The sequence below is a fragment of the Mastomys coucha genome, unplaced genomic scaffold (assembly GCF_008632895.1).
Source record: "Mastomys coucha isolate ucsf_1 unplaced genomic scaffold, UCSF_Mcou_1 pScaffold22, whole genome shotgun sequence".
Classification (NCBI taxonomy): Eukaryota; Metazoa; Chordata; class Mammalia; order Rodentia; family Muridae; genus Mastomys; species Mastomys coucha.
Genome location: NW_022196905.1, coordinates 92,813,882 through 92,827,960, shown reverse-complemented (window position 1 = coordinate 92,827,960; position 14,079 = coordinate 92,813,882). Strand labels below are relative to the sequence as shown.

At 40.7% G+C, this 14,079-nt stretch overlaps 1 protein-coding gene across 3 annotated transcripts in view; it reads right to left on the bottom strand.

Annotated features, from left to right (window-relative positions):
* Positions 1 to 11,491, bottom strand: part of Cops4 (COP9 signalosome subunit 4) — a 28,677-nt gene extending 17,186 nt beyond the window's left edge. Inside the window, exons 1-3 of one of the 3 annotated variants that reach the window (XM_031336969.1) lie at positions 11,253 to 11,489; positions 1,214 to 1,293; positions 595 to 746 (exon numbers count right to left, since the gene is read on the bottom strand). In XM_031336969.1, coding sequence (XP_031192829.1) covers positions 595 to 746; positions 1,214 to 1,293; positions 11,253 to 11,326 — 306 coding nt within the window. In that variant the 5' untranslated portion in view covers positions 11,327 to 11,489. Of the gene's footprint in view, positions 1 to 594; positions 747 to 1,213; positions 1,294 to 11,252 lie in introns of all 3 variants that reach the window. The other 2 variants (XM_031336967.1, XM_031336968.1) reach the window with 2 other exon arrangements.
* Positions 11,492 to 14,079: the final 2,588 nt, after the last annotated feature.

The following is a 14,079-nucleotide window of genomic DNA, read 5'->3' as shown; positions in this document are numbered from 1 at the left end:
ACAGTGCTACATGTTTGTATACACAAAGTAAAACTGAATAGAAAATCTTTACTAAGGCTCCAGCTGGAGCTGCTATGTCCTAATACTTACTTGATTTTACATTGTAAATGCTGTTGATTCAGTTTTATAAAAAATATGAAACTGAGCAATTATCTTCTTTAAGGAGTTAATACCATAAGACCATAAAAATGTGTTGTCTTAAGCTCAAAACCTACTGTTTTAACACAACAGGATTGGTGACTAGTCTTTCTTGGTCTATGAGCCACACTCAAGGGCAGCAGGCCCCACACTCAACTCAATGATATTTCTGTGGATTTATTATTTTGTGTGTGTGTATGTGTGTATGTGTAGATCCACCTGCCTCTGTGTCTCAAAGTTTGCTTTTTTTTTTTTAAAGAGAGAAAAGAGAACATAAAGCTAAGTGGATGGGGAACATCTGAGAGGAAGTGGGAGAGGACAAAACATAATAAAAATATATTATATGAAAACTTTCTTCAAAAAAAAAAAAATTACTAAGAATTAGGAGTTTCCAGTTCCTGGTTTTTAAAACAGAACAAAACAACAACAATAACATCTAGGGCTCTAGACTTTTACCTGCTCTTCAAAGGAAATGACCCGAGGCTGGATCTTCTCCAAGGTGAAATGGTAGACCTCCTTGGCGGTGCTGTCTGGCAGGTTAGGGAGGTGTGTGCAGAAGTCTGTTAGCAGTTGCCGTGAGATCACAAGGCTCACGTTCTCATTCACCACTGGTGAGAAAGCAAAACACAGGAAACATCAATAATCCATAAGTTTCCATTAAGCAATTAAATTTTACTTAAAATTACCACTTAATACATTCAGTTCAGAGACTTCCATATTCTTCTCATGTTACATAATTAGTTTCTTTATACTAGATTTTACTGATTTCTTTACTACAGCAAAGCAGGAAAAAATACAGTAACTTTTCTAAGAAGAGATTGGGGGAAATGCCTTGAAAATTTTACTTTCCCTTTTCTTTATTTTTGTGCAATGGTAAAGCAGAGTATCTATATAAAACCTTAATTGGGATTTCAATTTTGAAGACAATTCAATTGAAAAGTAACTCAACTATAAGTGGTTAAAAGTGTGGAGTAAGTTCATCTCAAAGCACATTTAACACTGATTGTATAAAACAGGCTGACAACGCTTTAAAGAACTACCCAGTCATCCAGCGTGGCTCTTCCACTCTACTCACTCGCTTCCACAAAAGCTTTCAATGCTTCTAGTTGTTCTGTCCCAGATAACTGAATGGCTTTCTCCAGAATCTGACGATATCTAAAACAGTATCAAATAAGAATAATGAATGTTTAGTTCTAATTGTCACCTTGAAACAATCTAGAATCACTGAGGAAGAGACGCTCCATGAAGAACTACCTTAATCAGATTCACCTTTGGACAATTAATTTAAGGGTGAAGACCTACCCACTGTTGGCGGCACTATTCCCCAGGCAAGGAATGCTCAACAGAAGAACTGAGAAAGCAAGCTATGCGTAATCATGCGTGCTCTTATTCTCTCTCTGCTCTTGACTATGATCTGAGCAGCTGCTTCAAGCTCCTGCTGCCTTGACTTCCCAGCAATGATGGATAGAAGCCTGGAACTGTGAACTAAAAGATCCCCTTCCCTCTAAGTGGCTTGTCAGGGTATTGCCTAGCAGCAAGAGAACTGAACCTAAAACATATATTGTCTAATGTAAACTCCAAAGTTTAAGTTTGACATGTATTCTGTCTTTTCAATTTACGCTAATCTCTTCCATTAATCTCTAGTTGGCAGTTTTCTTTATAGCACATTGATAAAATAATGTATTTTCAAAAGTTCCAGTCCATCACAAAAAACACTAAGCCTCAGGACTGGTGAAATAGCTCAACAGATAAAGTCACTTTCTGCCAATTTTGACTTCTGAGTTTCATTCCTGAACCCACACAGTGGAATGTGGGAAGTGATTTTTCCAGAAGTTGTTCTCAGACCAAATAACTAACTGAATAAATAAATATAAACAGATACAATCTTAACGATTTTTAAAATAAATACTAAACCTGCAATTCTGTTTGTATTTTGTTTGTTTGTATGTACGCTTGTTTGTTTTTTGAGACAGGGTCTCTCTGTGTAGCCCTAGCTGCCCTGGAACTCACTCTGTAGACCAGGCTGGCCTCGAACTCACAGAGACCTGCCTGCCTCTGCCTTCCAAGTGTTGGGATTACAGGACTGTGCCACCATACTGAATATTGAGTACCAGAATTTTCTTTTTCTTTCTTTCTTTTTTTTTTTTACTTTAAAAACCCATCAGAAGAGGAGTAAATGCATAACTCTATGTTACTGAATTTAAGGTGCCGCCTTCCTGAGAACTTTCATTTTGAACCAGAACTAAAATTCCAACTTCCTTTGAAATTTCTTTTCAAAAATAAGCTACATTTTTCTTCAACAGTATGTTATACAGACATGCAAGTACATTATTTGAATTGATTGGCTTTTCCTCTTGCCAACTTCATGATCATCAACCACAGCATAATACTGCCTAGAGAACAGAACCACTACTAAAGACTGAATGTTTTCCACATGTACAAAACCAATTCCACCAAGCGAATGCACTAACAAAATGTTCTTCCTGCTATCAGACATCTGCACTCAGTTCTAGCAACTGGTCTGCTCTCCACCACCACATATCCATCACCACAGCAAACAGGCGCTATAAAAAGAGTAAGAGAAATGCTAAAAATAAACAGTGACCATTACCAGGCAATGCTAAGTTCCTTCCTAAAACACAAGTTCAAAGAGGACAGGGACATTTTTTTCTGCTTTGTTCACTGAAATGCACAGTCTTAAACAGTACATGGAACAAAACAAGCAATGATTTAACACTGGTAACATTTTATTTCAGTAAAGGGGGGCTAAATTTTATTACTTTTTATCTTTTGTTAAATTTTGTTTTGTTTTGTTTTGTTTTTGTTTTTCGAGACAGGTTTCTCTGTATATCCCTGCCTGTCCTGGAACTCACTCTGTTAATTTTTTTTAAAGATTTATTTGTTTTATTTATATGAGGACACTGTAGTTGTGTTCAGACACACCAGAAGAGGGAATCAGAGCCCATTACAGATGATTGTGAGCTACTGTGTGGTTGCTGGACATTGAACTCAGACCTCTGGAAGAGCAGCCAGTGCTCTTAACCACTGACCTACCTCTCCAGCCCCTTTTGTTAATTTTTAAGATTTATTACTTTTATTTATGGGTAAGCATCTGCCATATGAATCTGAGTACCCACAGAGGCCAAGAAATCCGATTCCCTGGAGGTGGAGTTACAGATGGTTGTGAGCCACAAAATGTGCATGGCTGGAATCCCAAGCCCAGTCCTCTGGAGAAGTAACTGATCAGCACTCTCACCACTGACCCATCTCTCCAGCCCTCTCTTCTTTTAAAAACATTTATCACTGAACCTGGAGACATGGCTCAGCAGTTAAAAACACTGGGTACTCTTCCATAGCACCAAGGTTTAATTCCCAAAATCCACATGGTGGCTCACAAACATCTACAGATGCACTCTGGTCCCAGGATCTAACACTGCTTCCTGGCCTCCGTGGACACTAGGCACATGTACAATGCAGACATACACGCAAGCAAAATGTCCATACACACAGAACAACTTACAAAAATCATTACTGAGGGTGAGGGCAAAAATGCCATGGTGTGCACATAGAGCTCATAGGACCACTTGGCTGAGCTGGTTTCCTCCTTTACCTATACATGGGTTCTAGGGATCAAACCCAGGCCTCCAGGTGCCCTAGTAAGTATCTTTACCCACAATCCATCTAGACAACATCACTCTTTAATTTACCTTAAACATATTTTTTAAAAAGCATTAAATTTTTTTTTTAATTTGTTGTTTCCTGAGATAAGTTCTCCCTTTGTAGTCCAAGTTGGTCAGGAACTCAGTTTCCCCTGAGTCTGAACTACAGGTATGAGCCATCACACTGACTACTTAAATATATCTGCTAACCTAACAACCTTTCAGCTATTCAGAAAGTGGTCCAGAATGAAGTCCAAAAGTAAAGCCTGCACAAACAGGGCCTGAACTCATTCAGATCAGTGGCATGCTTTGTAAGGCCCATCTTCAAAGCTACCATCCAGTTTCTTTCCCAACTCATCTAAAATCCTCAGTCGTGGTTACAGAGAGCTCCGTAAATCCACAACAGAAGCAGATGTGTTGGCAGGGAACAGCAAATTCCAAAGGACAAAAACAGTTAAGGGAACAGAAAGCCTTGAGACCAAGGTGTTACTTTTCCTATGAATGAGTTTGAGTCTTTAAGGGGTAACACTGTATGAGGAACTCATTCCTCTGAAGTAGCCCACTCTAGCCTCCTCACTTACAGTATGTACACACATACAGCTACAGAAAGGAGCATTTCTCTTATGCCCAAATTTACCTACTTATTGATATGGACACATTTCAGATAGGTTATACTTAATGATGGTCATTTATCATTTTGATTGATTTTTCAAATTTGATTACATTCTATTAAATCAAGGTTATACCTAAGTCTTACATTTACATATTCCTAGAGTATTTTATACAAACTAATATTCAAACTAACAATATATAAACTAAGATAAGTATTTGACAAATTTGCTGCCTAAAGTTATGATGCTATGGGTGGTGGCACATGCCTTTAGAACTAGCATTCAGGAGGCAGAGGCAGGCAGATCTACATGAGTTCCAGGTAAGCCAGGGCTACAAAAAGAAACCCAGACTCAAAAAATATAAAAAACCATTTTTTTTAAATGTATTTACTTTTACTTTGTGTATGGGTGTTCTGCCTATATTGATGTCTGGTGTACGACATGCATGTAGACCACAAAGGCCAGAAGAAGGCATCAGACAGCTCAGTGGTTAAGAGCACTGGAAGTTCTTGCAGAAGATCCAAGTTCAGTTCCCAGCACCTCCACAGCAGCTTACAACCATCTGTATATAACTCTAGTAGCGACAGATCTGATGCACATACACATATATACACAGACGCAGTCACCTGCCAAAGAACACAGGCGATAACCTTTGCTGAGGTTTGCCCACTAGAATTAGGTGGTAAGGTGCTACTTCTGAAGATTACACATGCTGCTCTGACTATAAGACAGAAAAATCAAGTTGGGCTGGAAGCTTCCTCCCTGCTGGTTAACCCTCATAGTACCAGAAAGTACTGGGAAGGAAGAACCTTCAACAACAGTCTTACTTAGCTGTGGATCTTGCATTCAACACTATGGACTGTCCAGCCAAGTATGCCCACTGGTGTAATAATGCCAAGTCAACAAAAGATAATCAACCACTTTCTGACTGGAGTTGACTTCTGCTCCATGGGAGGGGATTCATGTCTGATATAAATACTGAGTCAAAAATCCCATGGCTGGGGAAGTTCCAGGCCTTATAGGGAAGCTGCTCTAGGCATTTTGCTAAATGGGCAGACATCAAATAGCTTTTAAAATAATTATGTTTACGTTTATACATAGTGCTACCATCAGCTGTGGTCGGAGAAACTTCTTTTTTTTTCAGTAGGCAATGATAATTTTAAAGACTAGCAACTGGGCACTCAGGTGGTGGTGGTGGTGGTGGTAAATAACTTTGATCCCAGCACTTGGGAGGCAAAGGCAAAGAGATCTCTGAGTTCAAGGCCAGGCTGGTCTACAGAGTGAGTTCCAGACAGCCATAGCTACACCAAGAAATGCTGTTTCAAAAAAGAAAAACAAACAAAAAAGGTTAACCACTGGTTAGAGTGATTAGAATATATGATTGTTGAATAATCATCAATAAATAGGATTTCTCTATCTCTGTCTCTAAGGCTCAGGGAACATCACAGAAAAGGGAGTGAGAAGACTGTAAGAACACCAATGAGAGGAGGCTGAAGAGATGGCTCAGTGGTTAAGAGTACTGACTGCTCTTCCAAAGTTTCCAAGTTCAATTCCCAGCAACTACATGGTGGCTCACAACCATCTGTAATGAGATCTGATACCCTCTTCTGGTGCGTCTGAAGACAGCTACAGTGGGTTTACATATAATAATAAATAAATCTTTAAAAAAAAAAAAAAAAAAGAACACCACTGAGACAGCTCCGTGGGAAAACACCTGCCACACAAGCTAATGTCCTGATTTCTATCCCTACAGCCATGATGGAAGGAGAGAACTGACAACTTCTGAAATTTGTCCTCTGACCTCACATGCACCTGAAGACATGCACATGCACACACACAGATATAATAAATAAGTAAATAAAAAGACAGGGGAGGCAGGGAAAGAATAAGAACTTAAGTGAACCACAACCTCTTACTGGAGACAATTTCTAGCCCTCAAAGGCAGTGGAGAAGTGGGGTGATGAAGACACTTCCAGAACAGACAAGAGGAAGCCTCCCTGCTGAAAACACTGAAAGGTTAAGTCACAGTTTCTGGGAGACTGACAGAGCTGGAGGGATGTGATCTGCATGACAAACCAGGAAAGACAAGCACCTTTGAAATAAGTCACAAATTCAATACCAAGCGTTATCTAGAAAAGAAAACCTGAAGCCTTTTGTCTTAGACTGTTAGCAGGTGCTGACAGGGGGAATGAAAATTCTGTCTGAAACACAGTGTCTTAGGCTTCAAATTGTCTCTTAAAAAGTGCTTTAAAAATAACATGCTAATAAACAAAGACTAGAAAGGCACATGATATTAGCTAGTACCAACCAAAGCAACAATCTAGGAACTGATGCTGAAGCCACAAAACTATAATACAACTAACTATTCCTGGGGAAATAAGGCGAGCTTTGAAGTTCAACAAGAAACTTATGAACTGTGAAGTGTCACTTGGAACATCAACCACCAGAAGTTACAGAACTGAAAAATATTATAACCAACTTAAATACACAACAGCTGAAGGACAGCGAACCCAGAGAGCAGGTCTGAAGAACTAGAATGAAGCACAAAAATGGAAAACACCCGAGAGAGAAGGTAATAAGTTCCAGTATGTTGTTCTGAACAGAGTTTCACTGGAGTCGAGAGCCAGAACACACATAAAGAGGAGGAGGCGTTACTTAGACCAGGAATGGTGGCATATGCCAATAACCGCAATACTTAGAAGGCCGAGGCAGGAAGAGTACAGTCTGAGCTACAGAATAAGACAACGTCCAAGAACAGAGGCAGGCAGGTAAGCAGACAACACAACAGACACTTCCCAGAACTGTTCAGAGAATCTTATCTATTGTCTTCCCAAGCAAGCTCAGCCAAGAAACTTCAAATACTTTCAACAAGCGGCCACATTTCTTTCACTCCCTGTATCTATGTCACTCTGCAATTTGACTTTGTAACTCTTCACATAAAAAAAGTTTATGTCTCCTCCATTCTCAATTTGTTGACCACTCAAATGTAGCAGAGATGAAATGTCACTTCTGAGCCTGGACCAAGGCGGCCTTGAATGTGTCATTATCTCTGGGACCCTGTTGTCACACTAGCCAAGCACCTCACAGAATCAGAGCTGTCCCTGTACCTGGTCTGCAGCTCACTGTAGATGCATGTGGGAGACCAAGACCATTTGGGGCAGATTATTATTTACCTCAGCCTAAAACAAACTGTCAACCTCCAAAACTGTAAACTAAATACATTATGTTTTAAGTCACTAGGTGACTTTTTTCAGCAGCTTATTTCACAATAAAAGCTAACTACTATTTACATAGATGCATCACAGAGAGTGACCAAAATTAAAGCAAGTATGTGCTAACACAATTTTTAGGAGAAGTAATCTCTAATAATCTCTTGTTCTTTAAGCATTGTATTCTAATTTAGTGGTGATGGGAAATACTGGGGGAAGCTAATCTCCAAGTTTTAGTCAAAAACAAGAAGTCCATTCTCTGTTACAGAGGCAAGAAGTTTCTCATGAGTTTGAGATGACTATAAACTCTATATAAGGAGTTTCAGGACAGTCTAGGGTATGAATGAGACACTAAAAACAAAAACAAACAAACAAACAAAAAAACATAGCCAAGTTTGGTCAAAATAATATTAAGGCCAAAACTGTGGCTATATTTAGTTAGGAGCTAAAGACATGGGCTGTAGCCTGGCTTAACTGCTATGTTGACTGCTATGTGACTAGAGTGCGCCACCACTGCCCGGCTGAGAAGAAGTTTTAAAGGTTGTATTTCCATAAGATTGGTTCAACAAAGACCTATAACTCATGCCCAATATCTGCCCTCAAAGAAATAACTTTTTTTTATAAATTGAATTCTGGTCAGGGAAATGAAGAAATGAACAGACAAAACGACCTAATCTATGTACATGAGAAAATAGGCTCCAGCTGCACACAGGAAGCTAACTAACCAACTGCAGTGTAAGGATGCCATGAATGTCTGCGTGTGTGTGCATGTGGACCAGGTTTCCAGGAAGACACATCTGAATCAAATGTTCAAAAAACAAGTAGTTACCGGGTGGTGGTGCACACCTTTAATCCCAGCACTTGGGAGGCAGAGGCAGGCGGATTTCTGAGTTCGAGGCCAGCCTGGTCTACAGAGTGAATTCCAGGACAGCCAGGGCTACACAGAGAAACCCTGTCTCAAAAAACAAAATAAAACAACAACAACAAAAAAAGAACCAAGTAGTTTAGTCAAGACAGTCAAGACAGGCTGTCACAACAATTACCTTCACATGTTCCCTCTCCAGTCTTTCTAAAAATTTGGGGGCTTTTTGTTCCATTTGGTTTTTTTTTTGAGACAGGGTCTGTGTATGGAGCTCACAGAGACTAACCTGCTTCCAACTCACAAGTACTGGAATCAAAGGCCTTCACCTGGCTTCTAAAACTTTTCTTGAAAAAAGATTTAATTACTTTTATGTGTGTGTGTGTTTTGTCTGCATGTGTATCTGTGCACCACATGTGTGTCTGGTGTCCTCAGGTCAGAAGGGCATTGGAGCCCATGGAACTGGAATTATAAATGTTTGAGAGTCACTATGTGAATGCTGGGAACTGAACCCAGGTCCTCCAGAAGTTCTTTACAGCTAAGCTATTGCTCCAGTCTGCTCTTCTAAACCTTTATAAGAGATTAAAAACCAAACCAAACCAAAAACCTCAACCTATATGTAATTATATATTGTATGTGTGTGTATACATATATATAAGTGTGTGTGTGTGTGTGTGTGTGTGTGTATAAAGTAGTCTATATCTGCAACAACAACCACAACAAAATCCTATTTATATGGCTAGTTTCTTATACTAACTTTAGATAACATCAGAAAGCATGTCTAAATGAGCTTTTAACAAGAGAAGAAATACAGTCTGGATGGTTAAAAGTGAGCTTTTGAAAAGAACCTGGCTTCAAATAGAAGTTATGACCCCTAGCCCTAGCCCTAGCCCTTGGCTATTCACTGATTTAACCAACATTTCTTGAACAACACACTATATGGAACAGAAAGTGTCAGTATTAGAAATCTTGTACTCTATAATTCCTTAAGGTGGAAGCTTTTGTCTCTCAGTTCCCAATATAAAAAAAAAACAGATGACTTGACATATGTCCATCATAAAGAATGTGGTCTGCAGAACTGTGTTATGAGAGTAAACATTCTGACACATTCTTACCAGATAGTACTAGGTAAATACCTGAAGGGAAGGCTAAGAATATTCTCAGGAAAAAAAGCACTGAAGGCTAGAGATGGCTCAGTGGTTAAAAGAATGTGTGCTGCTTTTCCAGAGGACCTGAGTTCAATTGCCAGCACCTACCCAGGTGGCTCCCCACCACTTGTGGAGTGGGGGCGGGGGTGAGAGTGGGGTCACTTTTATACTACTAAATTGTGTATTTAGCTACAATAGGCAAGAGAAACACCCTATTGGAGACATGCTACTGTTCATCTCTAATTCTGAGCTAAAGAGGTAAACAGTAACTGAAGTTCCAGAAAACTTTCAAGTTCTAACACGTGTACCTTAGCTGATAACTAATGAACTTACATTTTCTGTAATAAAGAGAAAAAAAATCAAAGGAAATATAAGGGATTACATAAGCTAGTTTTACTTCTACCCAAATCTATAAAAGTATTAATACATGAAAAAAAAAAAAACAAACAAACAATGAAGACATAAGTCAACTATCTCCAACTCCTGGAATAAGTTGTATGTACTTACTGACTGCTTAATAATAATTTTATGACATTTTCCATACACCGAGGACTGTGCTCAGTTACTGAAGTGTAATTAGTACACAGACACATGCTCATTTTGAAATCAGATAAGACCAAGTCTCACCATTACCCTACCATTTTTTAAAGCAGAAAAATGAAGAATGATGTAGTTAAGCCCAGGGGATACAACTAAATTTCCCACTAATAAAGTAAACTGTATTTTCTACACAGAGAAGCCAGCACAGCGACCACACAACACATGCACCATTTCAATGTGCAGGTTTGAGCAAGAATATTTCATCAATTAGATCAACGTGCTCTCAGCTGTGAGGTGTAAATGTTAGCGTCAATTGAAGGCATACTTTCATTAGAAAGCAAAACTGTGAAATCTACAAAAAGAAGACTAAAGCTGTTCAACAACTGCTTGAGGGGACTGAAACAAGTCTCGGTTTTTGACCTGGAATGGATGTAAGCACCCTTAGGTTTTGACAAAATTCCTAAGCAGCTCCTGGAAATATCACTGTTCTAGACATCCTGAGCCCGAGGACATTCTGCCTGGTTTCCCCTCTACAGAGCTGGTGACGGACTGAGAGTATCCAGAAAGTAAGGACCCACACACGCAATGAACTGAGAAGTTCTGGACCACATGACAGCATCTATACCTTCCCAGCCCCTGTCTATCTTGGAAAGCCATCTCTTCAAAATAAAACTCTGCATCAAAGTCCAGAATATAAATTTACCTCCAACAAGGCGAGGGCGGAGGCGGCAGCAAATAGAAGTCAGACTCGGTGTGTTGGGCTCGCCGAAGAGACACTAGGGAGGGCGCCCACCGCCGGGGGAGCCGTCATCTTTCTTACCACGCTTCCAGAAGCCAAAAGAACCCGCAGAGGGCGTTATCAAGGACTTAAGAAGCTGGCAGTCACCCCGGGTCATAGGACAGTCAGGACCCCAGCACACGGTCCCTACAGCTTTCCGCTGCTCCCAGCATTTACCGCCACAGCCGACTTCAGGCCCGCCCCCCTGAGTCAGGCCTAGCTCGAGCCTCACACTCGAGGGCGCCCGTCGCCTCTAGGAAGGTAAATCTGTGGCTTCCTTCCTACCTCTGTACTCCTAAGAAATACTCACTTGCCCGCCAGATCTTTATGAGAGCCGCTTGAATTCATGAGCTGGGCCAAATCCTGTCGCACGGCAGCCGCCATCTTTCTTCCAGCTCAGCCACGGCTGCGGGACCTCTCGCTGCCAAGAAGAAAACAAGTGTGGTCCTCCAGAAGGCAGGCAGAGGGGACACGAGATGCCATAGAGTAGCGCCTTTGTCGGCCAGAGCGCCGGATACGGGAGCCCGAATTAGCTCCGCCCTCAGGGTTGAGTGACACAAGACTCCTCTCCTCTGGTTTAAGGGCCGCCCACGTCTCCCGAGAGACGCAGGCCCTCACGCTCCGACCTGGGATTGGCTGAAGAACTTGAAGGCGTGTACTTTGTGCAACTTCAGTAGGGGCCCGGCAAGTCAAATGACCTCGTTTTCCCTAAGTTCCGGGTCTGATTATTGTCGTTTTCCACTCGGTTCTTTTTTTTTTTTTTTTTTTTTTTTTTTTTGTATTTTTGAGACAGGGGTTCTCTGTGTAGCCCTGGCTGTCCTGGAACGTACTCTGTACTCTGTAGACCAGGCTGGCCTCGAACTCAGAAATCCACCTGCCTCTGCCTCCCAAGTGCTGGAATTAAAGGCGTGCGCCACCACTGCCCGGCTACCGCTCTGTTCTTTAAGGCATCTCCTAAACTACCTATATAAAGATTTATTCCCAATTCACTACAGTCCAACACTGAAGGAAAACAAAACAAAAACCAAATAACACACACACACACACACACACACACACACACGGGATGTCAATTCCAAAGATACGAGGAAAAATACAACCGACCCATCATGGCCAAATTAAAGCAAGCAGTTAATGAAAGCAAGCTTTTTTATTCGTATACACGAGCTGCCTTCCCCTAAGGTGGAATTTGATAGGTCAGCCCTGGATGCAGGGAAGACAAGGCTTTTATAGCTCAGGGGTAAGGGGTTCCAAATGGGGGATTTGGATTAGGCGGCGGGCAAAACAAGGTAATCACAACAGATAGCCATAACAACGTAGTCATTGATGGTCATGTAACCTATGCAGCAGGTAAGGCAGCAAGTTGGCTATAAGCCACTTCTAGATGCAAAGACATGATTTCTATTCCTAGAACAGGCAGTGCAGAACATTTTGTAGATAAGGTTACAGGTGGAGAATAACCCAATGCTTGACAAACAAAGGTTTAATCATAAACAAGAAGGAACCTAGCTTGTCTGGAACAGAGGTTTAATGATAAACAGAAAGGAACCTAATCTGTCATTACTATAAGATGGTTTCTAAGTCTGCAATGGAGACAAGCTGGTTCTTCAGATAATTTACCTGGGAGGGAATATATCAAGAATAGGATCCTCCCAGGATGAGTCATTAGCATCTAGGTGTGCTGATGTCTGCGTTTCTCCACTTGTGAGGAAACTCATCTGCACAGTTTATGATATTAGTGGACTTCTTTTGCCATATTCCCCTTATAAACAAATAAATAGCTAGGCTTGATGCTGATCACCATAATACTAGCACTCCAGAAGTGGCGGCTGGGGGATCAGGAGTTCAAGTCTATACACATGAACCTACTATGGACTTGGAAGCCAGCTGGGATTATTAGAGACATGTCCCACAAAACTCTAAGATGTAGTATAGATATAATGTACACACACACATATACACAGATACCTTTGGACTATATCTGTGTATTCCCTTTTCCTGTTACATCTGTATCTTTTTAAAGTATTAGCCATACATACCTCTTTGTTCAGACAATGCTGTTTTTTTATCTATTGTTCTGAAGTAATTAGTAATACTGCCCTTCGATTTAGAACCTGTTACTCTAGTGACAAGTTATGTGGTCATTCTACACTTACATGTGATTCCTCTTTTTTGTTGTTGTTGTTTTTTTTGTTTTGTTTTGTTTTTCAAGAAAAGGTTTCTCTGTGTTGTCCTGGCTGTCCTGGTACTCATTCTGTAGACCAGGCTGGCCTAGAACTCAGAAATCCACCTGCCTCTGCCTCCCAAGCACTGGGATTAAAGGCGTGGGCCACCACCGCCCAGCATGGTTCCATTTCTTATTCATACAAAATTTCTTTTTGTATTCTCTTCTTTTCACAGAAAGTAACATGCCTTATTTTTCTCCTTTAAAGTTTTCTCTTTTTTTCTGGTGACCTAGCCATATAAGACCAGTCCCTTTTTAACTATTATTTTTAAAGTAGTGATGGTATGTTATAACATACAGGGCATATTAAGAACTTTTTTTATAAAGCGGCCAATGGTGCAGTGAATGACCTTATATGTGCATGCTTAAGATGTGTGTAAGTAAAATACACTCCCCAAAGTGAGTCAAGGTGCATACAATTTTTTAGCAGATATTTCCAAATCACACTTAACAGGAGAATTCTAGTATTTTGCCCTCCAGTTAGATATATTTAGGATAACTTCCTGCAGACTTACTTACAACAAATACTAAACTTGAAGCATTTTGCCATCTTGGCATGTTACAAATGGCATGTCCTCTCTTTGGGGAAGGGGACAGAGCAAGGCAAACAAAGTAAAGTAGAGGTTATCCGCACTGTTCAAATCATGTTCTTTTGGCAAGAATACCTAACAGTGGTGAGCCTGGAAGCTCACTTTCCAGTTGGGCAGCCTTTGTGTCCACAGAATCTGTGGGCACAGGCCTCTCAAGGCCTGCCTGAACAACTTAGTGGAACCTGTCTGAAAATAGAAAGTATAAAAAAGGTGGGGTTAGGAGTTGCTGGAGAGATGGCTCAGCCGGTAAGAGCACTGACTACTCTTGCACAAGTCCGGAGTTCAATTCCCAGTCACTACATGGTGACAGCCATCTGCAATGG